Raw genomic sequence first — 27554 nt, 5'->3', positions numbered from 1 at the left:
CGCATATAACGTCTAGAGTATATAGAAGGGGGTTGGGGTTAATACAATTGTTGCTGATTTCCTATTTGCTTTAAATGTGCTGAAACTCACATGAAATGTCGATTATTATATACCTCATCGAATACGGGGTGCAACAATTCTAGAAACCGACATTAAAAAGGTCTTATTTGAGCGCATATCAATCAATGTGGCAGAACAAACCTAAACGTATAGCGCATTACATGTAGAGTATATCGGTGAGGGGGTTTCGGGCTTTAATACAGTCGCCGCTATTTCCCATTTGCCTTAATTTTGCTGAAAATCACATGAAATGTAGATTATTATATACCTCATCCAATACGGGGTGCAAAAATTCTAGCAGCTGACAATGAAAAGGTCTTATTTGAGCGCATATCAACCAATGTCCAGAACAAACCTAAACGTTTGGTGCATATAACGTCTAGAGTATATAGAAGGGGGTGGGGTTAATACAATCGTTGCTGATTTCCCATTTTGTGAAGAAAGCAACTGTACGAACATGAATTGCAATTGCTCGACATTTATTTCCGCTTCAAGGCGTTAACATTTAAAATAGGCAATGTCTGCCTGTAATACCAATACACATACATGATGCAAATTGCTATGTACGAACATGAAAACTCAGGAACATAATTCTGCGAAACTCAAAACCAAAATACATGTAATATAATCCTATCTGCAATATCAAACTGTGAGAATTAATTTGTCAGAATAATCCTGAGGATCTCTGGTCACGTGATCACCAGAAAGGATAGTAGCTCCTCCCGGTAGCCCCCCAATTCATGGGGCTCTGAACGTGATCCACCAGCAAGATAGTAACTCCCGCTGATATCCCCCTCTTCTTGGGGTTCCTGTCCCCCTCATCACTCCTAAACGCGGACGCGTATCCCGGCCTGCTTGGCCAAAGATATTGGCAGTCCCGCGTGTTCAAATTACATTATATAAAATTCAAACCTCTATACCGTAACTAACTTAAACTACCATCCTTGTTCTCTGAATGAATATGTATTCTCTAACCTTGAACACATCTACAAAAACATACATATAACGATAATTACATGTATACTCGTGATTGATCTCTCCAATCACCCCAACCTCCCAACCAAAAACAACACGTCACAATGACCTGTAACTTGAACACACAGGATTAAAATCTCCGTGCGGCCCAGCCTCCCAACCGTAAGACATGTGATAATGGCCTGTAATTAAACACAGGATTTGGTTCTCCATGCAGCCCAACCTCCCATCCGTAAATCATGTGAAAATGACCTGTAGATAAATACAGGATTTAACTGTCCATGCAGCCCAACCTCCCATCCGTAAATCATGTGAAAAAGTCCTGTAGATAACTACAAGATTTAACTGACCGTGCAGCCCAACCTCCCAACCTTAAAACGATGTGTGGCAATGACCTGTGAACAGGATTAACTCCCCGTGCAGCCCAACCTCCCAACCTTAACAGGGTGTCACTAATAAAATGTAATAGACTCAGTTTAAGACTTCAAGACCACCAGAACCTTACTCAAAGTGTTTACACTAACATAGTGCTAAATACACATACATCCTACCCTGGGCACTTCCTGCCCGGCCCTCCAACTAACTGCATGATCAAAGCTAAACAATACACAATAATATTATGCTGCATAACCTCCACGCCCAGTATCTCCATATCTGAACTTTGCCACCTTGTAATGTTAATACTATTCCTGTGCCAAAGTACCTGCCCCATACCTTCCTCCTAACCACCTAACCTTAAGGCAGGCTATAGCCAGTGCAGGCAACATAACCACTGTGACCTCTGCCCTGATATATATCACTCCAACATAACTCCAGCTTAAATCCTTTGTGGTTCTTGACTCGGGACTAAGGCTTGAACTATGTACCAACTTATGGAGAAGGTTATGACTATTTCCTATTTTCAGACATGCCCAATTAAATCCACCTTAATGTACAAGAATTTGCAACTACCTCGCTCCCCAATCTTTGGCCTTGGAGCAGAATGTGTGCATAGAACATGTCCCCTTAACAACAATAATACATCATTGTCTTTAACTGTTACAAACATGTCTGAGTACAAACTCCCACTAACTATTCCTCATTCGTTGTTACACAACCTCGTAACGTGTGAACCCTAAATAGTCACTTGGGAATGGGTGGGGGGGAAACAATCGACTGCCTTGAACGGAAAATGTAGCGAGAATGGCTATTCAAAGCGCGCTCATTTGCACGCATAACTTTGCCAAATTATTTCCGCACTAGAAAATGTTCACATGCACACCACATGAGTCGGATCTTTACGCGCATGTTTTGATACTTCTGACCCCAAAGTTTGTTGACCTGATTCGAACTCTTGCTTCTCCCAAAATGTGCTGATCAGTTTATGCTGATCACATTATTTTGTGAAGAAAGCAACTGTACGAACATGAATTGCAATTGCTCGACATTTATTTCCGCTTCAAGGCGTTAACATTTAAAATAGGCAATGTCTGCCTGTAATACCAATACACATACATGATGCAAATTGCTATGTACGAACATGAAAACTCAGGAACATAATTCTGCGAAACTCAAAACCAAAATACATGTAATATAATCCTATCTGCAATATCAAACTGTGAGAATTAATTTGTCAGAATAATCCTGAGGATCTCTGGTCACGTGATCACCAGAAAGGATAGTAGCTCCTCCCGGTAGCCCCCCAATTCATGGGGCTCTGAACGTGATCCACCAGCAGGATAGTAACTCCCGCTGATATCCCCCTCTTCTTGGGGTTCCTGTCCCCCTCATCACTCCTAAACGCGGACGCGTATCCCGGCCTGCTTGGCCAAAGATATTGGCAGTCCCGCGTGTTCAAATTACATTATATAAAATTCAAACCTCCACCCAATACCTTTTTTTTTTTTTTTTTTTTTTTGTGATTAATTAATTAATTTATTATTATTGTTTGTTTTTTTAAAACTAGATTCAGCTTCTATACAGATCTCTTGAGATCTCCTACTTTCTCCCCCGGTTGCTGTAGGTATTCATCCTGACCTATTTAACCATACACTCATGATGTCATCATGTGAACTATGCTCATTGCCGTTCACTTCTACACTTGTGTCATGCATTAAAGTTGGGTAACTATACATTTCATGTTGAGGTGTTAATGCATTTGCATTCTAAACTGTTTGGAGCTACTCCTGCTGCGCGAGGAAAGATAGGGGCAAAACCGGCTATTGTGATCGGACTTAAAGATCCGTCGAGCTAGCTACATTTCGTAGTCGGGAAAATTCCCCTATGGCCCACTGGTTCCTGAAACATTTAGTGCGACCAAGTCTTACTGACTCCAGTCCTTGCCAGCAGACTCAGGCTCCCTTATCACTAGACAATTATAATGTAATGCCATGTGACTTCAGATTTTCCAGATTCAGAATCAAAACATTTCCACCTCATAAGATGAACAAAGCCAAATACATTTACATTGACGAATCATACATCACCCTTTTACATGCGCACTGACTGCCTTATCCCCATAGGTAAACAAATTTGTGTCACAGTATATATCTTTTATAGATTACTTATTGAAACAAGCATGACTTGACAGTACAGAGTTATATATTCAATGTATCAGAATCTTCCACGACTGAATTACTTTTCAGTGTGTAATAGTATTTCTCATGCCTCCCGTTACCTGGCTATCATCTTATATTTTCACACCCAACCTCATGGAATAACCCAAATATAACTCAATTCAACTAATTGACTTTTGTCGCTCACTTTAGGTTTACATAGAATACTATTGACATTAGGCTGAATCTGTTCAGAGAAGGCCAGTGTCCTTGGCTGCAGATTCGAATTTATCGATGAGCATGTCCGAGCCCACATCTGAGAGATGAATTCCATCCCTATGGAACAGATTGTGCTCTTTGGTATCTATGTTGTGCACTATCATTGATGTGTTCACCATCTGGGAGATTCTCCTCTTTGCGAATTTGTTAAGTGACTTCCGCACACCATCCATTGTCTCTTGTGATGTTGGGCCTGGTCTGCTACCGTAGTAAAACAATCTTGGAAGAATACCAGACCAGGCTATGTGGGTTCCTGGCATTCTTGCTCGTAGAGTTTGAATTGCTGTATCGATTGCGATTCTGCAACGGCATGCATCTCTCTGACCCAAGTCGTTTGTTCCCAGGTGAACGATCGCCAGTGCAGGTGGGGCGTTGTAATTCAGCCTATTTGTGACCATTCGGGGGAAGTCATGGAGAGTAGCACCTCCTTGACCATGCCACTGTACTGCACCCTTCTCTGCTCCCAAGTGCAGGCGGTTCTGTGCAGTGGCTCGCTCTTTGGCCCTTCTTACGATACTGTCCCCCACTATCCAGACTCGGTTGCGTACTCGTCCTGAAATAAAATAGTTAAACTCCCGAAAGTAACATGTTCATATATTTGGGAAGAACATATAAAATTTTCTTGTGAGCTTTATTTTCATAATTGTAATAACTCCCTAGTACTTAGTATGGAGTAACTGTAACTTATCTTATATAGCGCAAATAAACTTCACTGCGCCACCTACCCATCTTCCTAATTTGTTCTGGTGGCACACCATTCAAAGCAGCTGTGGTAGCTGCCCCAATTCGGAAAGAGTGAGTCCCATACCGACTAACATTCGCCCCAATTTGCTGAATGTTCTTTTTCAGGACTGCACTGAACTGGTACCTTGTAAGGGGGGAGCCATTCTCATGACAGAATAGTAGACCCTCTACCTGTGGCCTTGCTTGTAAATATGATTTCATGGCCTGTACTGGGCATACCCCCTCTACCCGGTTTGCATTAATCCTCAAAGTGGTAGATTTCCCATATTGGTCTGTCTTAGAAAATCGTATTTGTAACAGTAAAGTTTCAGGAATGCCTCGGCCTAATTGTACATCTGTGATATTCAACGCCTTCCTTGTATCATCACCCTTCCCTCGGATGGTGAACTCCCCTATTCTCAGGAAACCAAAGAATGCTAGTAAGTACGCTGCCTTGAACATGATTGCTTCGTATCGTGAAAAACATACATATGCTAGGTTTGGCAACAGTTGTCGCATTAGCTCCCATGTGATGGGTCTTCTAGTATCTACACAACATTTGTCTCTTCTACTACCTTCTTGCATTTTCCTAATCAAAAAATGTTTTGTGGGATCTGCCCAACCATGCATGTTATGTAAATATGCTAGGGCTGCAACATGCACTGTGATTGTCGAGGGTGCTTTCCCACTGATAGAAAGTTGGGCAATAAATGCCATGACCTGTTTCACTGATGCCGGCCAAGAAGGATTCAACTGGTGATTCAACCGAAATTCCTGAAAAGAATCCACTGCCCTCTGATACACGCGCTGAGATCCTTCCCCTAGAGATTGTCCCAACAGCCTCTGTGTTTCTTTTGCTAGGTCTGTAATATTCCAGGCGGTATTAGTGAGGCCCTTTCTTCCGCCAACGGCGCCAGCTTGCGAAATCGGTACATCTGGAATCGGGAAAGGGAGTCCGCAATACCATTATCATATGTGTGTACATGAACTGCCTTAAACAAGATATTTTGCCTCAGACACACCAAGACGAACGATCTCACCAAAGCCATGATTTTTGTACACGATGATGTCTGTTTGTTTATTGCATACATCACTGACATGTTGTCTGTGTACACGACAACTTTCTTGTTCTTTAGCTCATCTCCCCATATTGACACTGCAAGTACAATAGGTACCATCTCTTTCCATGCTATGGAAGTTCCAGTGATTATTTCCCGTGAAGACCATTTCCCATTGAACCATTTGCCTCCGAAGTAGCCGCCAAAGCCTATTGCTCCACTTGCATCTGTGTAGAGGCTCATTTCTCTACTATTTACCCACCTTTCCTGTGTAATTACTGTTACGCCATTATAATACTCTATGAACTCCAGCCATGCTCTCAAGTCTAGCTGAGCACCCTCCGAAATGGACAGTGGCTTAGAACTAGTCTTCTCTCCCTTTATTAGGTCTATCAACCGGCGTAAGAATGCCCTTCCTGGTCGCACAGCCCGACTAATAAAGTTCAGTGACCCAATGACTGATTGGATCTCCTTAACTGTTACATATTTGTGTGACAACACCTTCTTAATCTTGCGCCTAACCTCAGTAAGCTTATCATGTGGAACTCGAACCTGCATTAACACAGAGTCAAGTTCTAACCCGAGAAATGTCAATCTTTTGGTAGGCCCCTCGGATTTCTCTGCCGCTAATGGAACCCCTAACTCCTCACAGATTCCTTTGAGAACTTGTACCATCTCGAGGCATGACACGCCCCCGTGCTCTATTGAACTAACACACAAAAAGTCATCAACATAGTGTATAATCCCGTTTGAGCCACTTCGCTCCCGAACACAATATTCTATGAATGTGGAAAAGGTCTCGAAATACGCTGGAGCACATCTGACCCCCATGGGCAAGCATTTGTCGAGATAATATTTCCCCTCAAATTTGACCCCTAACACCTCAAAATCTTTCGGGTGCATAGGCAACAATCGAAAGGCGGACTTGATATCCTCCTTAGCCAAGTCGGCTCCCATTCCAGCCTCGGCGACCATCTCAACCGCTGTATCAAATCTAGTATATTCCACTTTACAATGCTCATCTGCAATAAAATCATTCACAGAGTATCCAGGCGGGTATGATAAATGATTGATTAATCGATAATCCCCCGGGGATTTCTTTGGCACCAGGCCAATTGGGTTAGTTCTCAAATTTTTTAGTGGCCTGGACTCAAAGGGACCTATGTATCGCCCTAGCTTAATCTCCTTCCGTATCTTCTCTCGTGTAATGTCCTTGTTATTTTCTGCTGATTTTAGGTTGGGTAAGTCTACTGGCATGCGAGGGCCTGTATAATTCAAACAAAATCCTTCTGTGAAACCACTTTCCAAAAACCTGGCTGCTCGCTCATTTGGGTAGCTTTTTAACAATTGTTGTAGGCTCTTTATTTTAATGGGTGACTTCCCCAAGGATATAACCTGTCCTGTAATCTGTACATCTCTACTGTTACTGTGTATTTCACCTTCAAGCTTGTCCTGATTTCTATTTTTTGTGTGTTCTATCTGTCTCCTAGGAATTGCCTTTTCCTTACTGAGCTTTGGGTTTGGGGGCTTTTGAGTTGGATTGATTGTTTGGGCAGAAAACCTTGCCGTGGCCACTTGCTCCACACAGGGAACACTTGTGCGCGTACCTACAATCTTTCCGGCTACAAGCCCCTGACCTGAAGTTGAATTCGTGACAGATTCCACTGCGAAAATTGGGTGACCTGGGGGGCACAAACCTACCCTTGCCCTGTGTTTGGCTAGTGCTAGGGTTATATGTTCGCTTCCATTCCCTCCTGTTGGACCATGGGGCCGATCGCCCGAGTGGACGGTCTTGGCCACGAACTCCCCGAGGAGGTCCCCCTCCCACTACATGAAGGAGCCACAATTCTCCATCTATACCTGCCCAAGATCCACCTTTCTTGTGGTAGCGGTGACGAAATTCGATATCATAATCTCTCCACCCATACCCATAATAGCGCGAAGCAGCAGATCGAATAAGGTGGCAGTATTTCAGTAAGTCTTGTGCGCAATTCAAATTTGCTTCCAAAACAATGCTAGCATACACAAGAAATGCATTAGTCCACAACTCTATGGTTGCAATCTTATTCTTGGATGTCGCGCTGACAGGTTTCAATACCAATCTCCCGTCTTCCTGAGTCATTGCCAAATTCGTCCTTTGTTCGTCTCTAGCTTCCCACTGTGTGAGTGCTGACACCTCTTGGGCATTCACTAACACATTAAAATCCACATACTCGCCTTTCCATATTTTCTCCCTAATGTTATTGGGAATGGCCGAGCCTAGTCTATCTCCAACTGGCCGTAGTGGGGATTGGGGCGGGGAGTCATTTACTGCGAACCCGGACCTATGCTCGGTATGTGGTACCGATGAATTACCGATACCTGTGTAGCTAGGTCTGCTGTTATTATCATACTGACTTCCGATTGGCCTAGATCTATATTGAATGCCTCTTGAGACATGCCCTTGATTCCCCGACTCCCAGTCAACATGGGGCACGATTGTAGGGAACGAAGTTAAAAGTGGGTTCGCCCCTGTTATGTGACTATTGTCTGCCCCTCTGTGTGGCCTGGGGCTTGTCGTACCGACCCCAGCACTAATTGCTGTGCAATTAGCCATAGATCTAACTTCGGTTGAAGTAGCATTAGTACCAGTGGGTAGATCAAGATCTAGATCTATCCGTACCTCACCTGTTGACTGTAACTGCAACTGTGATCCCGGCTGTGATGGTTGGGTATTCAGGGCTGCTGCTGGTGGTGGTGGGGTGCTCGAAATTGCTGGTGGGATGCCTGCTGCCGGTAATGCCGAGATCGCTTCAGGTAGGCCTACTCCGCTGTCTACTGTTAGCGGCCGAGACTGCACTGCCCGTGCCCTCTCTGTGCTGCTTGCCTGACGACTGCGCCTCGCCCGTCCGTTGATGCTTGTGGCTGAGCAACTGCTGGCCGGAGTTTGCGCTGAATTGTTAGTTTTCTTGCTAATTGAGCTGGCTCTAGTGCCCTTCCGACTCTTTGCAGCTGTTCTTTGTCTTTTCTGCTGGGCAGTAGCACCGCCATTGGCGCACTCATTAGTCTTTCTCTTTCCCATTTTTTTTTAATTTTTTTGCAGCTCTGAAACAATCGACTGCCTTGAACGGAAAATGTAGCGAGAATGGCTATTCAAAGCGCGCTCATTTGCACGCATAACTTTGCCAAATTATTTCCGCACTAGAAAATGTTCACATGCACACCACATGAGTCGGATCTTTACGCGCATGTTTTGATACTTCTGACCCCAAAGTTTGTTGACCTGATTCGAACTCTTGCTTCTCCCAAAATGTGCTGATCAGTTTATGCTGATCACATTATTTGTTTGAAATGTGCTGAAACTCACATGAAATGTAGATTATTATATACCTCATCGAATACAGGGTGCAAAAATTCTAGCAGCCGACATTAAAAAGGTCTTATTTAAGCGCATATCAATCAATGTGGCAGAACAAACCTAAACGTATAGCGCATAACATGTAGAGTATATCGGTGAGGGGGTTTCGGGCTTTAATACAGTCGCCGCTATTTCCCATTTGCCTTAATTTTGCTGAAAATCACATGAAATGTAGATTATCATATACCTCATCCAATACAGGGTGCAAAAATTCTAGCAACTGACAATAAAAAGGTCTTATTTGAGCGCATATCAATCAATGTGGCAGAACAAACCTAAAGGTATAGCGCATAACATGTAGAGTATATCGGTGAGGGGGTTTCGGGCTTTAATACAGTCGCCGCTATTTCCCATTTGCCTTAATTTTGCTGAAAATTACATGAAATGTAGATTATTATATACCTCATCCAATACAGGGTGCAAAAATTCTAGCAGCTGACAATAAGAAGGTCTTATTTGAGCGCATATCAACCAATGTCCAGAACAAACCTAAACGTTTGGTGCATATAACGTCTAGAGTATATAGAAGGGGGTGGGGGTTAATACAATCGTTGCTGATTTCCCATTTGCTTTAAATGTGCTGAAACTCACATGAAATGTAGATTATTATATACATCATCGAATACAGGGTGCAAAAATTCTAGCAGCCGACATTAAAAAGGTCTTATTTAAGCGCATATCAACCAATGTCCAGAACAAACTTAAATTTTTGTGCATATAACGTCCAGAGTATATAGAAGGGGATGGGGGTTAATACATTCGTTGCTGATTTCCCATTTGCTTTAAATGTGCTGAAACTCACATGAAATGTAGATTATTATATACCTCATCGAATACGGGGTGCAAAAATGCTAGAAACCGACATTAAAAAGGTCTTATTTGAGCGCATATCTATCAATGTGGCAGAACAAACCTAAACGTATAGCGCATAACATGTAGAGTATATCGGTGAGGGGGTTTCGGGCTTTAATACAGTCGCCGCTATTTCCCATTTGCCTTAATTTTGCTGAAAATCGCATGAAATGTAGATTATTATATACCTCATCCAATACGGGGTGCAAAAATTCTTGCAGCTGACAATAAAAAGGTCTTATTTGAGCGCATATCAACCAATGTCCAGAACAAACCTAAACGTTTGGTGCATATAACGTCTAGAGTATATAGAAGGGGGTAGGGGTTAATACAATCGTTGCTGATTTCCCATTTGCTTGAAATTTGCTGAAACTCACATTAAATGTAGATTATTATATACCTCATCGAATACAGGGTGCAAAAATTCTAGCAGCCGACATTAAAAAGGTCTTATTTAAGCGCATATCAATCAATGTGGCAGAACAAACCTAAACGTATAGCGCATAACATGTAGAGTATATCGGTGAGGGGGTTTCGGGCTTTAATACAGTCGCCGCTATTTCCCATTTGCCTTAATTTTGCTGAAAATCACATGAAATGTAGATTATTATATACCTCATCCAATACAGGGTGCAAAAATTCTAGCAGCTGACAATAAAAAGGTCTTATTTGAGCGCATATCAACCAATGTCCAGAACAAACTTAAACTTTTGGTGCATATAACGTCTAGAGTATATAGAAGGGGGTTGGGGTTAATACATGCGATGCTGATTTCCCATTTGCTTTAAACGTGCTGAAACTCACGTGAAATGTAGATTATCATATACCTCATCGAATACGGGTTGCAAAAATACTAGAAACTGACATTAAAAAGGTCTTATTTGAGCGCATATCAATCAATGTGGCAGAACAAACCTAAAGGTATAGCGCATAACATGTAGAGTATATCGGTGAGGGGGTTTCGGGCTTTAATACAGTCGCCGCTATTTCCCATTTGCCTTAATTTTGCTGAAAATCACATGAAATGTAGATTATTATATACCTCATCTAATACGGGGTGCAAACATTCTAGCAGCTGACAATAAAAAGGTCTTATTTGAGCGCATATCAACCAATGTCCAGAACAAACCTAAACGTTTGGTGCATATAACGTCTAGAGTATATAAAAGGGGATGGGGGTTAATACATTCGTTGCTGATTTTCCATTTGCCTTAAACGTGCTGAAAATCACATGAAATGTAGATTATTATATACCTCATCGAATACGGGGTGCAAAAATACTAGCAGCCGACATAAAAAAGGTCTTATTTAAGCGCATATCAACCAATGTCCAGAACAGTCTTAAACGTTTGGCGCATATAACGTCTAGAGTATATAGAAGGGGGTTGGGGTTAATACAATTGTTGCTGATTTCCTATTTGCTTTAAATGTGCTGAAACTCACATGAAATGTCGATTATTATATACCTCATCGAATACGGGGTGCAACAATTCTAGAAACCGACATTAAAAAGGTCTTATTTGAGCGCATATCAATCAATGTGGCAGAACAAACCTAAACGTATAGCGCATTACATGTAGAGTATATCGGTGAGGGGGTTTCGGGCTTTAATACAGTCGCCGCTATTTCCCATTTGCCTTAATTTTGCTGAAAATCACATGAAATGTAGATTATTATATACCTCATCCAATACGAGGTGCAAAAATTCTAGCAGCTGGCAATGAAAAGGTCTTATTTGAGCGCATATCAACCAATGTCCAGAACAAACCTAAACGTTTGGTGCATATTACGTCTAGAGTATATAGAAGGGGGTGGGGTTAATACAATCGTTGCTGATTTCCCATTTGTTTGAAATGTGCTGAAACTCACATGAAATGTAGATTATTATATACCTCATCGAATACAGGGTGCAAAAATTCTAGCAGCCGACATTTAAAAGGTCTTATTTAAGCGCATATCAATCAATGTGGCAGAACAAACCTAAACGTATAGCGCATAACATGTAGAGTATATCGGTGAGGGGGTTTCGGGCTTTAATACAGTCGCCGCTATTTCCCATTTGCCTTAATTTTGCTGAAAATCACATGAAATGTAGATTATCATATACCTCATCCAATACAGGGTGCAAAATCTCTAGCAACTGACAATAAAAAGGTCTTATTTGAGCGCATATCAATCAATGTGGCAGAAAAAACCTAAATGTATAGCGCATAACATGTAGAGTATATCGGTGAGGGGGTTTCGGGCTTTAATACAGTCGCCGCTATTTCCCATTTGCCTTAATTTTGCTGAAAATTACATGAAATGTAGATTATTATATACCTCATCCAATACAGGGTGCAAAAATTCTAGCAGCTGACAATAAGAAGGTCTTATTTGAGCGCATATCAACCAATGTCCAGAACAAACCTAAACGTTTGGTGCATATAACGTCTAGAGTATATAGAAGGGGGTGGGGGTTAATACAATCGTTGCTGATTTCCATTTGCTTTAAATGTGCTGAAACTCACATGAAATGTAGATTATTATATACATCATCGAATACAGGGTGCAAAAATTCTAGCAGCCGACATTAAAAAGGTCTTATTTAAGCGCATATCAACCAATGTCCAGAACAAACTTAAATTTTTGTGCATATAACGTCCAGAGTATATAGAAGGGGATGGGGGTTAATACATTCGTTGCTGATTTCCCATTTGCTTTAAATGTGCTGAAACTCACATGAAATGTAGATTATTATATACCTCATCGAATACAGGGTGCAAAAATTCTAGCAGCCGACATTAAAAAGGTCTTATTTAAGCGCATATCAATCAATGTGGCAGAACAAACCTAAACGTATAGCGCATAACATGTAGAGTATATCGGTGAGGGGGTTTCGGGCTTTAATACAGTCGCCGCTATTTCCCATTTGCCTTAATTTTGCTGAAAATCACATGAAATGTAGATTATTATATACCTCATCCAATACAGGGTGCAAAAATTCTAGCAGCTGACAATAAAAAGGTCTTATTTGAGCGCATATCAACCAATGTCCAGAACAAACTTAAACTTTTGGTGCATATAACGTCTAGAGTATATAGAAGGGGGTTGGGGTTAATACATGCGATGCTGATTTCCCATTTGCTTTAAACGTGCTGAAACTCACGTGAAATGTAGATTATCATATACCTCATCGAATACGGGTTGCAAAAATACTAGAAACTGACATTAAAAAGGTCTTATTTGAGCGCATATCAATCAATGTGGCAGAACAAACCTAAAGGTATAGCGCATAACATGTAGAGTATATCGGTGAGGGGGTTTCGGGCTTTAATACAGTCGCCGCTATTTCCCATTTGCCTTAATTTTGCTGAAAATCACATGAAATGTAGATTATTATATACCTCATCTAATACGGGGTGCAAACATTCTAGCAGCTGACAATAAAAAGGTCTTATTTGAGCGCATATCAACCAATGTCCAGAACAAACCTAAACGTTTGGTGCATATAACGTCTAGAGTATATAAAAGGGGATGGGGGTTAATACATTCGTTGCTGATTTTCCATTTGCCTTAAACGTGCTGAAAATCACATGAAATGTAGATTATTATATACCTCATCGAATACGGGGTGCAAAAATACTAGCAGCCGACATAAAAAAGGTCTTATTTAAGCGCATATCAACCAATGTCCAGAACAGTCTTAAACGTTTGGCGCATATAACGTCTAGAGTATATAGAAGGGGGTTGGGGTTAATACAATTGTTGCTGATTTCCTATTTGCTTTAAATGTGCTGAAACTCACATGAAATGTCGATTATTATATACCTCATCGAATACGAGGTGCAACAATTCTAGAAACCGACATTAAAAAGGTCTTATTTGAGCGCATATCAATCAATGTGGCAGAACAAACCTAAACGTATAGCGCATTACATGTAGAGTATATCGGTGAGGGGGTTTCGGGCTTCAATACAGTCGCCGCTATTTCCCATTTGCCTTAATTTTGCTGAAAATCACATGAAATGTAGATTATTATATACCTCATCCAATACGGGGTGCAAAAATTCTAGCAGCTGGCAATGAAAAGGTCTTATTTGAGCGCATATCAACCAATGTCCAGAACAAACCTAAACGTTTGGTGCATATTACGTCTAGAGTATATAGAAGGGGGTGGGGTTAATACAATCGTTGCTGATTTCCCATTTGTTTGAAATGTGCTGAAACTCACATGAAATGTAGATTATTATATACCTCATCGAATACAGGGTGCAAAAATTCTAGCAGCCGACATTTAAAAGGTCTTATTTAAGCGCATATCAATCAATGTGGCAGAACAAACCTAAACGTATAGCGCATAACATGTAGAGTATATCGGTGAGGGGGTTTCGGGCTTTAATACAGTCGCCGCTATTTCCCATTTGCCTTAATTTTGCTGAAAATCACATGAAATGTAGATTATCATATACCTCATCCAATACAGGGTGCAAAATCTCTAGCAACTGACAATAAAAAGGTCTTATTTGAGCGCATATCAATCAATGTGGCAGAACAAACCTAAATGTATAGCGCATAACATGTAGAGTATATCGGTGAGGGGGTGGGGGTTAATACAATCGTTGCTGATTTCCCATTTGCTTTAAATGTGCTGAAACTCACATGAAATGTAGATTATTATATACATCATCGAATACAGGGTGCAAAAATTCTAGCAGCCGACATTAAAAAGGTCTTATTTAAGCGCATATCAACCAATGTCCAGAACAAACTTAAATTTTTGTGCATATAACGTCCAGAGTATATAGAAGGGGATGGGGGTTAATACATTCGTTGCTGATTTCCCATTTGCTTTAAATGTGCTGAAACTCACATGAAATGTAGATTATTATATACCTCATCGAATACGGGGTGCAAAAATGCTAGAAACCGACATTAAAAAGGTCTTATTTGAGCGCATATCAATCAATGTGGCAGAACAAACCTAAACGTATAGCGCATAACATGTAGAGTATATCGGTGAGGGGGTTTCGGGCTTTAATACAGTCGCCGCTATTTCCCATTTGCCTTAATTTTGCTGAAAATCACATGAAATGTAGATTATTATATACCTCATCCAATACGGGGTGCAAAAATTCTTGCAGCTGACAATAAAAAGGTCTTATTTGAGCGCATATCAACCAATGTCCAGAACAAACCTAAACGTTTGGTGCATATAACGTCTAGAGTATATAGAAGGGGGTAGGGGTTAATACAATCGTTGCTGATTTCCCATTTGCTTGAAATTTGCTGAAACTCACATGAAATGTAGATTATTATATACCTCATCGAATACAGGGTGCAAAAATTCTAGCAGCCGACATTAAAAAGGTCTTATTTAAGCGCATATCAATCAATGTGGCAGAACAAACCTAAACGTATAGCGCATTACATGTAGAGTATATCGGTGAGGGGGTTTCGGGCTTTAATACAGTCGCCGCTATTTCCCATTTGCCTTAATTTTGCTGAAAATCACATGAAATGTAGATTATTATATACCTCATCCAATACGGGGTGCAAAAATTCTAGCAGCTGACAATAAAAAGGTCTTATTTGAGCGCATATCAACCAATGTCCAGAACTAACCTAAACCTTTGGTGCATATAACGTCTAGAGTATATAGAAGGGGGTGGGGGTTAATACATTCGTTGCTGATTTTCCATTTGCCTTAAACGTGCTGAAAATCACATGAAATGTAGATTATTATATACCTCATCGAATACGGGGTGCAAAAATACTAGCAGCCGACATAAAAAAGGTCTTATTTAAGCGCATATCAACCAATGTCCAGAACAAACTTAAACGTTTGGCGCATATAACGTCTAGAGTATATAGAAGGGGGTTGGGGTTAATACAATTGTTGCTGATTTCCTATTTGCTTTAAATGTGCTGAAACTCACATGAAATGTAGATTATTATATACCTCATCGAATACGAGGTGCAACAATTCTAGAAACCGACATTAAAAAGGTCTTATTTGAGCGCATATCAATCAATGTGGCAGAACAAACCTAAACGTATAGCGCATTACATGTAGAGTATATCGGTGAGGGGGTTTCGGGCTTCAATACAGTCGCCGCTATTTCCCATTTGCCTTAATTTTGCTGAAAATCACATGAAATGTAGATTATTATATACCTCATCCAATACGGGGTGCAAAAATTCTAGCAGCTGACAATGAAAAGGTCTTATTTGAGCGCATATCAACCAATGTCCAGAACAAACCTAAACGTTTGGTGCATATACGTCTAGAGTATATAGAAGGGGGTGGGGTTAATACAATCGTTGCTGATTTCCCATTTGTTTAAATGTGCTGAAACTCACATGAAATGTAGATTATTATATACCTCATCGAATACAGGGTGCAAAAATTCTAGCAGCCGACATTTAAAAGGTCTTATTTAAGCGCATATCAATCAATGTGGCAGAACAAACCTAAACGTATAGCGCATAACATGTAGAGTATATCGGTGAGGGGGTTTCGGGCTTTAATACAGTCGCCGCTATTTCCCATTTGCCTTAATTTTGCTGAAAATCACATGAAATGTAGATTATTATATACCTCATCCAATACAGGGTGCAAAAATTCTAGCAACTGACAATAAAAAGGTCTTATTTGAGCGCATATCAATCAATGTGGCAGAACAAACCTAAATGTATAGCGCATAACATGTAGAGTATATCGGTGAGGGGGTGGGGTTTAATACAATCGTTGCTGATTTCCCATTTGCTTTAAATGTGCTGAAACTCACATGAAATGTAGATTATTATATACCTCATCGAATACAGGGTGCAAAAATTCTAGCAGCCGACATTAAAAAGGTCTTATTTGAGCGCATATCAACCAATGTCCAGAACAAACTTAAATTTTTGTGCATATAACGTCCAGAGTATATAGAAGGGGATGGGGTTAATACATTCGTTGCTGATTTCCCATTTGCTTTAAATGTGCTGAAACTCACATGAAATGTAGATTATTATATACCTCATCGAATACGGGGTGCAAAAATGCTAGAAACCGACATTAAAAAGGTCTTATTTGAGCGCATATCTATCAATGTGGCAGAACAAACCTAAACGTATAGCGCATAACATGTAGAGTATATCGGTGAGGGGGTTTCGGGCTTTAATACAGTCGCCGCTATTTCCCATTTGCCTTAATTTTGCTGAAAATCACATGAAATGTAGATTATTATATACCTCATCCAATACGGGGTGCAAAAATTCTAGCAGCTGACAATAAAAAGGTCTTATTTGAGCGCATATCAACCAATGTCCAGAACAAACCTAAACGTTTGGTGCATATAACGTCTAGAGTATATAGAAGGGGGTGGGGGTTAATACAATCGTTGCTGATTTCCCATTTGCTTTAAATTTGCTGAAACTCACATGAAATGTAGATTATTATATACCTCATCGAATACAGGGTGCAAAAATTCTAGCAGCCGACATTAAAAAGGTCTTATTTAAGCGCATATCAATCAATGTGGCAGAACAAACCTAAACGTATAGCGCATTACATGTAGAGTATATCGGTGAGGGGGTTTCGGGCTTTAATACAGTCGCCGCTATTTCCCATTTGCCTTAATTTTGCTGAAAATCACATGAAATGTAGATTATTATATACCTCATCCAATACGGGGTGCAAAAATTCAAGCAGCTGACATAAAAAGGTCTTATTTGAGCGCATATCAACCAATGTCCAGAACTAACCTAAACCTTTGGTGCATATAACGTCTAGAGTATATAGAAGGGGGTGGGGGTTAATACAATCGTTGCTGATTTCCCATTTGCTTTAAATGTGCTGAAACTCACATGAAATGTAGATTATTATAAACATCATCGAATACAGGGTGCAAAAATTCTAGCAGCCGACATTAAAAAGGTCTTATTTAAGCGCATATCAACCAATGTCCAGAACAAACTTGAATTGTTGGTGCATATAACGTCCAGAGTATATAGAAGGGGATGGGGTTAATACATTCGTTGCTGATTTCCCATTTGCTTTAAATGTGCTGAAACTCACATGAAATGTAGATTATTATATACCTCATCCAATACGGGGTGCAAAAATTCTAGCAGCCGACATTAAAAAGGTTTTATTTGAGCGCATATCAATCAATGTGGCAGAACAAACCTAAACGTATAGCGCATAACATGTAGAGTATATCGGTGAGGGGGTTTCGGGCTTTAATACAGTCGCCGCTATTTCCCATTTGCCTTAATTTTGCTGAAAATCACATGAAATGTAGATTATTATATACCTCATCCAATACAGGGTGCAAAATACTAGCAGCTGACAATAAAAAGGTCTTATTTGAGCGCATATCAACCAATGTCCAGAACAAACCTAAACGTTTGGTGCATATAACGTCCAGAGTATATAGAAGGGGATGGGGGTTAATACATTCGTTGCTGATTTCCCATTTGCTTTAAATGTGCTGAAACTTCACATGAAATGTAGATTATTATATACCTCATCGAATACGGGGTGCAAAAATGCTAGAAACCGACATTAAAAAGGTCTTATTTGAGCGCATATCAATCAATGTGGCAGAACAAACCTAAACGTATAGCGCATAACATGTAGAGTATATCGGTGAGGGGGTTTCGGGCTTTAATACAGTCGCCGCTATTTCCCATTTGCCTTAATTTTGCTGAAAATCACATGAAATGTAGATTATTATATACCTCATCCAATACAGGGTGCAAAAATACTAGCAGCTGACAATAAAAAGGTCTTATTTGAGCGCATATCAACCAATGTCCAGAACAAACCCAAACTTTAATGCATATAACGTCTAGAGTATATAGAAGGGGGTGGGGGTTAATACAATCGTTGCTGATTTCCCATTTGCTTTAAATGTGCTGAAACTCACATGAAATGTAGATTATTATATACCTCATCGAATACAGGGTGCAAAAATTCTAGCAGCCGACATTAAAAAGGTCTTATTTGAGCGCATATCAACCAATGTCCAGAACAAACTTAAACTTTTGGTGCATATAACGTCCAGAGTATATAGAAGGGGATGGGGGTTAATACATTCGTTGCTGATTTCACATTTACTTGATATGTGCTGAAACTCACATGAAATGTAGATTATTATATACCTCATCGAATACGGGGTGCAAAAATGCTAGAAACCGACATTAAAAAGGTCTTATTTGAGCGCATATCAATCAATGTGGCAGAACAAACCTAAACGTACAGCGCATAACATGTAGAGTATATCGGTGAGGGGGTTTCGGGCTTTAATACAGTCGCCGCTATTTCCCATTTGCCTTAATTTTGCTGAAAATCACATGAAATGTAGATTATTATATACCTCATCCAATACAGGGTGCAAAAATCTAGCAGCCGACATTAAAAGGTCTTTTTGAGCGCATATCAACAAATGTCCAGAACAGTCTTAAACGTTTGGCGCATATAACGTCTAGAGTATATAGAAGGGGGTTGGGGTTAATACAATTGTTGCTGATTTCCTATTTGCATTAAATGTGCTGAAACTCACATGAAATGTAGATTATTATATACCTCATCGAATACGGGGTGCAAAAATGCTAGAAACCGACATTAAAAAGGTCTTATTTGAGCGCATATCAATCAATGTGGCAGAACAAACCTAAACGTATAGCGCATAACATGTAGAGTATATCGGTGAGGGGGTTTCGGGCTTTAATACAGTCGCCGCTATTTCCCATTTGCCTTAATTTTGCTGAAAATCACATGAAATGTAGATTATTATATACCTCATCCAATACAGGGTGCAAAAATTCTAGCAGCTGACAATAAAAAGGTCTTATTTGAGCGCATATCAACCAATGTCCAGAACAAACCTAAACGTTTGGTGCATATAACGTCCAGAGTATATAGAAGGGGATGGGGGTTAATACATTCGTTGCTGATTTCCTATTTGCTTTAAATGTGCTGAAACTCACATGAAATGTAGATTATTATATACCTCATCGAATACGGGGTGCAAAAATGCTAGAAACCGACATTAAAAAGGTCTTATTTGAGCGCATATCAATCAATGTGGCAGAACAAACCTAAACGTATAGCGCATAAACATGTAGAGTATATCGGTGAGGGGGTTTCGGGCTTTAATACAGTCGCCGCTATTTCCCATTTGCCTTAATTTTGCTGAAAATCACATGAAATGTAGATTATTATATACCTCATGCAATACAGGGTGCAAAAATACTAGCAGCCGACATTAAAAAGGTCTTATTTGAGCGCATATCAACAAATGTCCAGAACAGTCTTAAACGTTTGGCGCATATAACGTCTAGAGTATATAGAAGGGGGTTGGGGTTAATACAATTGTTGCTGATTTCCTATTTGCTTTAAATGTGCTGAAACTCACATGAAATGTAGATTATTATATACCTCATCGAATACGGGGTGCAAAAATGCTAGAAACCGACATTAAAAAGGTCTTATTTGAGCGCATATCAATCAATGTGGCAGAACAAACCTAAACGTATAGCGCATAACATGTAGAGTATATCGGTGAGGGGGTTTCGGGCTTTAATACAGTCGCCGCTATTTCCCATTTGCCTTAATTTTGCTGAAAATCACATGAAATGTAGATTATTATATACCTCATCCAATACAGGGTGCAAAAATTCTAGCAGCCGACATTAAAAAGGTCTTATTTGAGCGCATATCAACCAATGTCCAGAACAAACCTAAACGTTTGGTGCATATAACGTCCAGAGTATATAGAAGGGGATGGGGGTTAATACATTCGTTGCTGATTTCCCATTTGCTTTAAATGTGCTGAAACTCACATGAAATGTAGATTATTATATACCTCATCGAATACGGGTGCAAAAATGCTAGAAACCGACATTAAAAAGGTCTTATTTGAGCGCATATCAATCAATGTGGCAGAACAAACCTAAACGTATAGCCCATAACATGTAGAGTATATCGGTGAGGGGGTTTCGGGCTTTAATACAGTCGCCGCTATTTCCCATTTGCCTTAATTTTGCTGAAAATCACATGAAATGTACATGATTATATACCTCATCGAATACAGGGTGCAAAAATACTAGCAGCCGACATTAAAAAGGTCTTATTTGAGCGCATATCAACCAATGTCCAGAACAGTCTAAACGTTTGGCGCATATAACGTCTAGAGTATATAGAAGGGGGTTGGGGTTAATACAATTGTTGCTGATTTCCCATTTGCTTAAATGTGCTGAAACTCACATGAAATGTAGATTATTATATACCTCATCGAATACGGGGTGCAAAAATGCTAGAAACCGACATTAAAAAGGTCTTATTTGAGCGCATATCAATCAATGTGGCAGAACAAACCTAAACGTATAGGGCATAACATGTAGAGTATATCGGTGAGGGGGTTTCGGGCTTTAATACAGTCGCCGCTATTTCCATTTGCCTTAATTTTGCTGAAAATCACATGAAATGTAGATTATTATATACCTCATCCAATACAGGGTGCAAAAATTCTAGCAGCTGACAATAAAAAGGTCTTATTTGAGCGCATATCAACCAATGTCCAGAACAAACCTAAACGTTTGGTGCATATAACGTCCAGAGTATATAGAAGGGGATGGGGGTTAATACATTCGTTGCTGATTTCCTATTTGCTTTAAATGTGCTGAAACTCACATGAAATGTAGATTATTATATACCTCATCGAATACGGGGTGCAAAAATGCTAGAAACCGACATTAAAAAGGTCTTATTTGAGCGCATATCAATCAATGTGGCAGAACAAACCTAAACGTATAGCGCATAACATGTAGAGTATATCGGTGAGGGGGTTTCGGGCTTTAATACAGTCGCCGCTATTTCCCATTTGCCTTAATTTTGCTGAAAATCACATGAAATGTAGATTATTATATACCTCATGCAATACAGGGTGCAAAAATTCTAGCAGCCGACATTAAAAAGGTCTTATTTGAGCGCATATCAACAAATGTCCAGAACAGTCTTAAACGTTTGGCGCATATAACGTCTAGAGTATATAGAAGGGGGTTGGGGTTAATACAATTGTTGCTGATTTCCTATTTGCATTAAATGTGCTGAAACTCACATGAAATGTAGATTATTATATACCTCATCGAATACGGGGTGCAAAAATGCTAGAAACCGACATTAAAAAGGTCTTATTTGAGCGCATATCAATCAATGTGGCAGAACAAACCTAAACGTATAGCGCATAACATGTAGAGTATATCGTGAGGGGGTTTCGGGCTTTAATACAGTCGCCGCTATTTTCCATTTGCCTTAATTTTGCTGAAAATCACATGAAATGTAGATTATTATATACCTCATCCAATACAGGGTGCAAAAATTCTAGCAGCCGACATTAAAAAGGTCTTATTTGAGCGCATATCAACCAATGTCCAGAACAAACCTAAACGTTTGGTGCATATAACGTCCAGAGTATATAGAAGGGGATGGGGGTTAATACATTCGTTGCTGATTTCCCATTTGCTTTAAATGTGCTGAAACTCACATGAAATGTAGATTATTATATACCTCATCGAATACGGGGTGCAAAAATGCTAGAAACCGACATTAAAAAGGTCTTATTTGAGCGCATATCAATCAATGTGGCAGAACAAACCTAAACGTATAGCCCATAACATGTAGAGTATATCGGTGAGGGGGTTTCGGGCTTTAATACAGTCGCCGCTATTTCCCATTTGCCTTAATTTTGCTGAAAATCACATGAAATGTAGATTATTATATACCTCATCGAATACAGGGTGCAAAAATTCTAGCAGCCGACATTAAAAAGGTCTTATTTGAGCGCATATCAACCAATATCCAGAACAGTCTTAAACGTTTGGCGCATATAACGTCTAGAGTATATAGAAGGGGGTTGGGGTTAATACAATTGTTGCTGATTTCCTATTTGCTTTAAATGTGCTGAAACTCACATGAAATGTCGATTATTATATACCTCATCGAATACGGGGTGCAAAAATGCTAGAAACCGACATTAAAAAGGTCTTATTTGAGCGCATATCAATCAATGTGGCAGAACAAACCTAAACGTATAGCGCATAACATGTAGAGTATATCGGTGAGGGGGTTTCGGGCTTTAATACAGTCGCCGCTATTTCCCATTTGCCTTAATTTTGCTGAAAATCACATGAAATGTAGATTATTATATACCTCATCCAATACAGGGTGCAAAAATTCTAGCAGCGACAATAAAAAGGTCTTATTTGAGCGCATATCAACCAATGTCCAGAACAAACCTAAACGTTTGGTGCATATAACGTCCAGAGTATATAGAAGGGGATGGGGGTTAATACATTCGTTGCTGATTTCCTATTTGCTTTAAATGTGCTGAAACTCACATGAAATGTAGATTATTATATACCTCATCGAATACGGGGTGCAAAAATGCTAGAAACCGACATTAAAAAGGTCTTATTTGAGCGCATATCAATCAATGTGGCAGAACAAACCTAAACGTATAGCGCATAACATGTAGAGTATATCGGTGAGGGGGTTTCGGGCTTTAATACAGTCGCCGCTATTTCCCATTTGCCTTAATTTGCTGAAAATCACATGAAATGTAGATTATTATATACCTCATCCAATACAGGGTGCAAAAATTCTAGCAGCCGACATTAAAAAGGTCTTATTTGAGCGCATATCAACCAATGTCCAGAACAGTCTTAAACGTTTGGGCATATACGTCTAGAGTATATAGAGGGGGTTGGGGTTAATACAATTGTTGCTGATTTCCTATTTGCATTAAATGTGCTGAAACTCACATGAAATGTAGATTATTATATACCTCATCGAATACGGGGTGCAAAAATGCTAGAAACCGACATTAAAAAGGTCTTATTTGAGCGCATATCAATCAATGTGGCAGAACAAACCTAAACGTATAGCGCATAACATGTAGAGTATATCGGTGAGGGGGTTTCGGGCTTTAATACAGTCGCCGCTATTTCCCATTTGCCTTAATTTTGCTGAAAATCACATGAAATGTAGATTATTATATACCTCATCCAATACAGGGTGCAAAAATTCTAGCAGCCGACATTAAAAAGGTCTTATTTGAGCGCATATCAACCAATGTCCAGAACAAACCTAAACGTTTGGTGCATATAACGTCCAGAGTATATAGAAGGGGATGGGGTTAATACATTCGTTGCTGATTTCCCATTTGCTTTAAATGTGCTGAAACTCACATGAAATGTAGATTATTATATACCTCATCGAATACGGGTGTGCAAAAATGCTAGAAACCGACATTAAAAAGGTCTTATTTGAGCGCATATCAATCAATGTGGCAGAACAAACCTAAACGTATAGCCATAACATGTAGAGTATATCGGTGAGGGGGTTTCGGGCTTTAATACAGTCGCCGCTATTTCCCATTTGCCTTAATTTTGCTGAAAATCACATGAAATGTAGATATTATATACCTCATCGAATACAGGGTGCAAAAATTCTAGCAGCCGACATTAAAAAGGTCTTATTTGAGCGCATATCAACCAATGTCCAGAACAGTCTTAAACGTTTGGCGCATATAACGTCTAGAGTATATAGAAGGGGGTGGGGTTAATACAATTGTTGCTGATTTCCTATTTGCATTAAATGTGCTGAAACTCACATGAAATGTCGATTATTATATACCTCATCGAATACGGGTGCAAAAATGCTAGAAACCGACATTAAAAAGGTCTTATTTGAGCGCATATCAATCAATGTGGCAGAACAAACCTAAACGTATAGCGCATAACATGTAGAGTATATCGGTGAGGGGGTTTCGGGCTTTAATACAGTCGCCGCTATTTCCCATTTGCCTTAATTTTGCTGAAAATCACATGAAATGTAGATTATTATATACCTCATCCAATACAGGGTGCAAAAATACTAGCAGCTGACAATAAAAAGGTCTTATTTGAGCGCATATCAACCAATGTCCAGAACAAACCTAAACGTTTGGTGCATATAACGTCAGAGTATATAGAAGGGGATGGGGGTTAATACATTCGTTGCTGATTTCCCATTTGCTTTAAATGTGCTGAAACTCACATGAAATGTAGATTATTATATACCTCATCGAATACGGGGTGCCAAAAATGCTAGAAACCGACATTAAAAAGGTCTTATTGAGCGCATATCAATCAATGTGGCAGAAACAAACCTAAACGTTATAGCGCATAACATGTAGAGTATATCGGTGAGGGGGTTTCGGGCTTTAATACAGTCGCCGCTATTTCCCATGCCTTAATTTTGCTGAAAATCACATGAAATGTAGATTATTATATACCTCATCCAATACAGGGTGCAAAAATACTAGCAGCCGACATTAAAAAGGTCTTATTTGAGCGCATATCAACCAATGTCCAGAACAACCTTAAACCTTTGGCGCATATAACGTCTAGAGTATATAGAAGGGGTTGGGGTTTAATACAATCGTTGCTGATTTCCCATTTGCTTTAAATGTGCTGAAACTCACATGAAATGTAGATTATTATATACCTCATCGAATACGGGGTGCAAAAATGCTAGAACCGACATTAAAAAGGTCTTATTTGAGCGCATATCAATCAATGTGGCAGAACAAACCTAAACGTATAGCGCATAACATGTAGAGTATATCGGTGAGGGGGTTTCGGGCTTAATACAGTCGCCGCTATTTCCCATTTGCCTTAATTTTGCTGAAACTCACATGAAATGTATTATTATATACCTCATCCAATACAGGGTGCAAAATTCTAGCAGCTGACAATAAAAAGGTCTTATTTGAGCGCATATCAACCAATGTCCAGAACAAACCTAAACGTTTGGTGCATATAACGTCTAGAGTATATAGAAGGGGATGGGGTTAATACATTCGTTGCTGATTTCCCATTTGCTTTAAATGTGCTGAAACTCACATGAAATGTAGATTATTATATACCTCATCGAATACGGGTGCAAAAATGCTAGAAACCGACATTAAAAAGGTCTTATTTGAGCGCATATCAACAATGTGGCAGAACAAACCTAAACGTATAGCGCATAACATGTAGAGTATATCGGTGAGGGGGTTCGGGCTTTAATACAGTCGCCGCGCTATTTCCCATTTGCCTTAATTTGCTGAAAATCACATGAAATGTAGATTATTATATACCTCATCGATACAGGTGCAAAAATTCTAGCAGCCGACATTAAAAAGGTCTTATTTGAGCGCATATCAACAATGTCCAGAACAAACTTAAACGTTTGGCGCATATAACGTCTAGAGTATATAGAAGGGGGTTGGGGGTAATACATTCGTTGCTGATTTCCCATTTGCTTTAAATGTGCTGAAACTCACATGAAATGTAGATTATTATATACCTCATCGAATACGGGGTGCAAAAATGCTAGCAACCGACATTAAAAAGGTCTTATTTGAGCGCATATCATCAATGTGGCAGAACAAACCTAAACGTATAGCGCATAACATGTAGAGTATATCGGTGAGGGGGTTTCGGGCTTTAATACAGTCGCCGCTATTTCCCATTTGCCTTAATTTTGCTGAAAATCACATGAAATGTAGATTATTATATACCTCATCGAATACAGGGTGCAAAAATTCTAGCAGCCGACATTAAAAGGTCTTATTTGAGCGCATATCAACCAATGTCCAGAACAAACCTAAACGTTTGGTGCATATAACGTCTAGAGTATATAGAAGGGGGTTGGGGTTAATACAATCGTTGCTGATTTCCCATTTGCTTTAAATGTGCTGAAACTCACATGAAATGTAGATTATTATATACCTCATCGAATACGGGGTGCAAAAATGCTAGAAACCGACATTAAAAAGGTCTTATTTGAGCGCATATCAATCAATGTGGCAGAACAAACCTAAACGTATAGCGCATAACATGTAGAGTATATCGGTGAGGGGTTTCGGGCTTTATACAGTCGCCGCTATTTCCCATTTGCCTTAATTTGCTGAAATCACATGAAATGTAGATTATTATATACCTCATCCAATACAGGGTGCAAAAATTCTAGCAGCCGACATTAAAAAGGTCTTATTTGAGCGCATATCAACCAATGTCCAGAACAAACCTAAACGTTTGGTGCATATAACGTCCAGAGTATATAGAAGGGGATGGGGGTTAATACATTCGTTGCTGATTTCCCATTTGCTTTAAATGTGCTGAAACTCACATGAAATGTAGATTATTATATACCTCATCGAATACGGGGTGCAAAAATGCTAGAAACCGACATTAAAAAGGTCTTATTTGAGCGCATATCAATCAATGTGGCAGAACAAACCTAAACGTATAGCGCATAACATGTAGAGTATATCGGTGAGGGGGTTTCGGGCTTTAATACAGTCGCCGCTATTTCCCATTTGCCTTAATTTTGCTGAAAATCACATGAAATGTAGATTATTATATACCTCATCCAATACAGGGTGCAAAAATTCTAGCAGCCGACATTAAAAAGGTCTTATTTGAGCGCATATCAACCAATGTCCAAACAAACCTAAACGTTTGGTGCATATAACGTCTAGAGTATATAGAAGGGGGTGGGGGTTAATACAATCGTTGCTGATTTCCCATTTGCTTTAAATGTGCTGAAACTCACATGAAATGTAGATTATTATATACCTCATCGAATACAGGGTGCAAAAATTCTAGCAGCCGACA

The 27554-nt window shown here is 39.7% G+C and overlaps 1 protein-coding gene across 1 annotated transcript; it reads right to left on the bottom strand.

Moving 5' to 3' along the window:
- Positions 1 to 522: 522 nt before the first annotated feature.
- Positions 523 to 8721, bottom strand: LOC115928112. The gene is made up of 2 exons (XM_030994874.1): positions 2896 to 8721; positions 523 to 972 (listed from the first exon to the last, which is right to left on the bottom strand). Exon 1 carries the CDS (start codon positions 8688 to 8690, stop codon positions 7134 to 7136), a length of 1557 nt encoding a protein of 518 aa, XP_030850734.1. The 5' UTR covers positions 8691 to 8721; the 3' UTR covers positions 523 to 972; positions 2896 to 7133.
- Between the last annotated feature and the right edge of the window lie 18833 nt (positions 8722 to 27554).

The sequence above is a fragment of the Strongylocentrotus purpuratus genome, unplaced genomic scaffold (genome assembly GCF_000002235.5).
Source record: "Strongylocentrotus purpuratus isolate Spur 01 unplaced genomic scaffold, Spur_5.0 spur5_scaffold_21, whole genome shotgun sequence".
NCBI lineage: Eukaryota > Metazoa > Echinodermata > Echinoidea > Camarodonta > Strongylocentrotidae > Strongylocentrotus > Strongylocentrotus purpuratus.
Note: the sequence above shows the minus strand (reverse complement) of the source record. Positions and strands in the feature narration are given on the sequence as shown.

Coding starts and splice junctions, on each gene's coding strand:
- LOC115928112 (XM_030994874.1), bottom strand. CDS start 8,690: ATGGGAAAGAGAAAGACTAATGAGTGCGCCAATGGCGGTGCTACTGCC.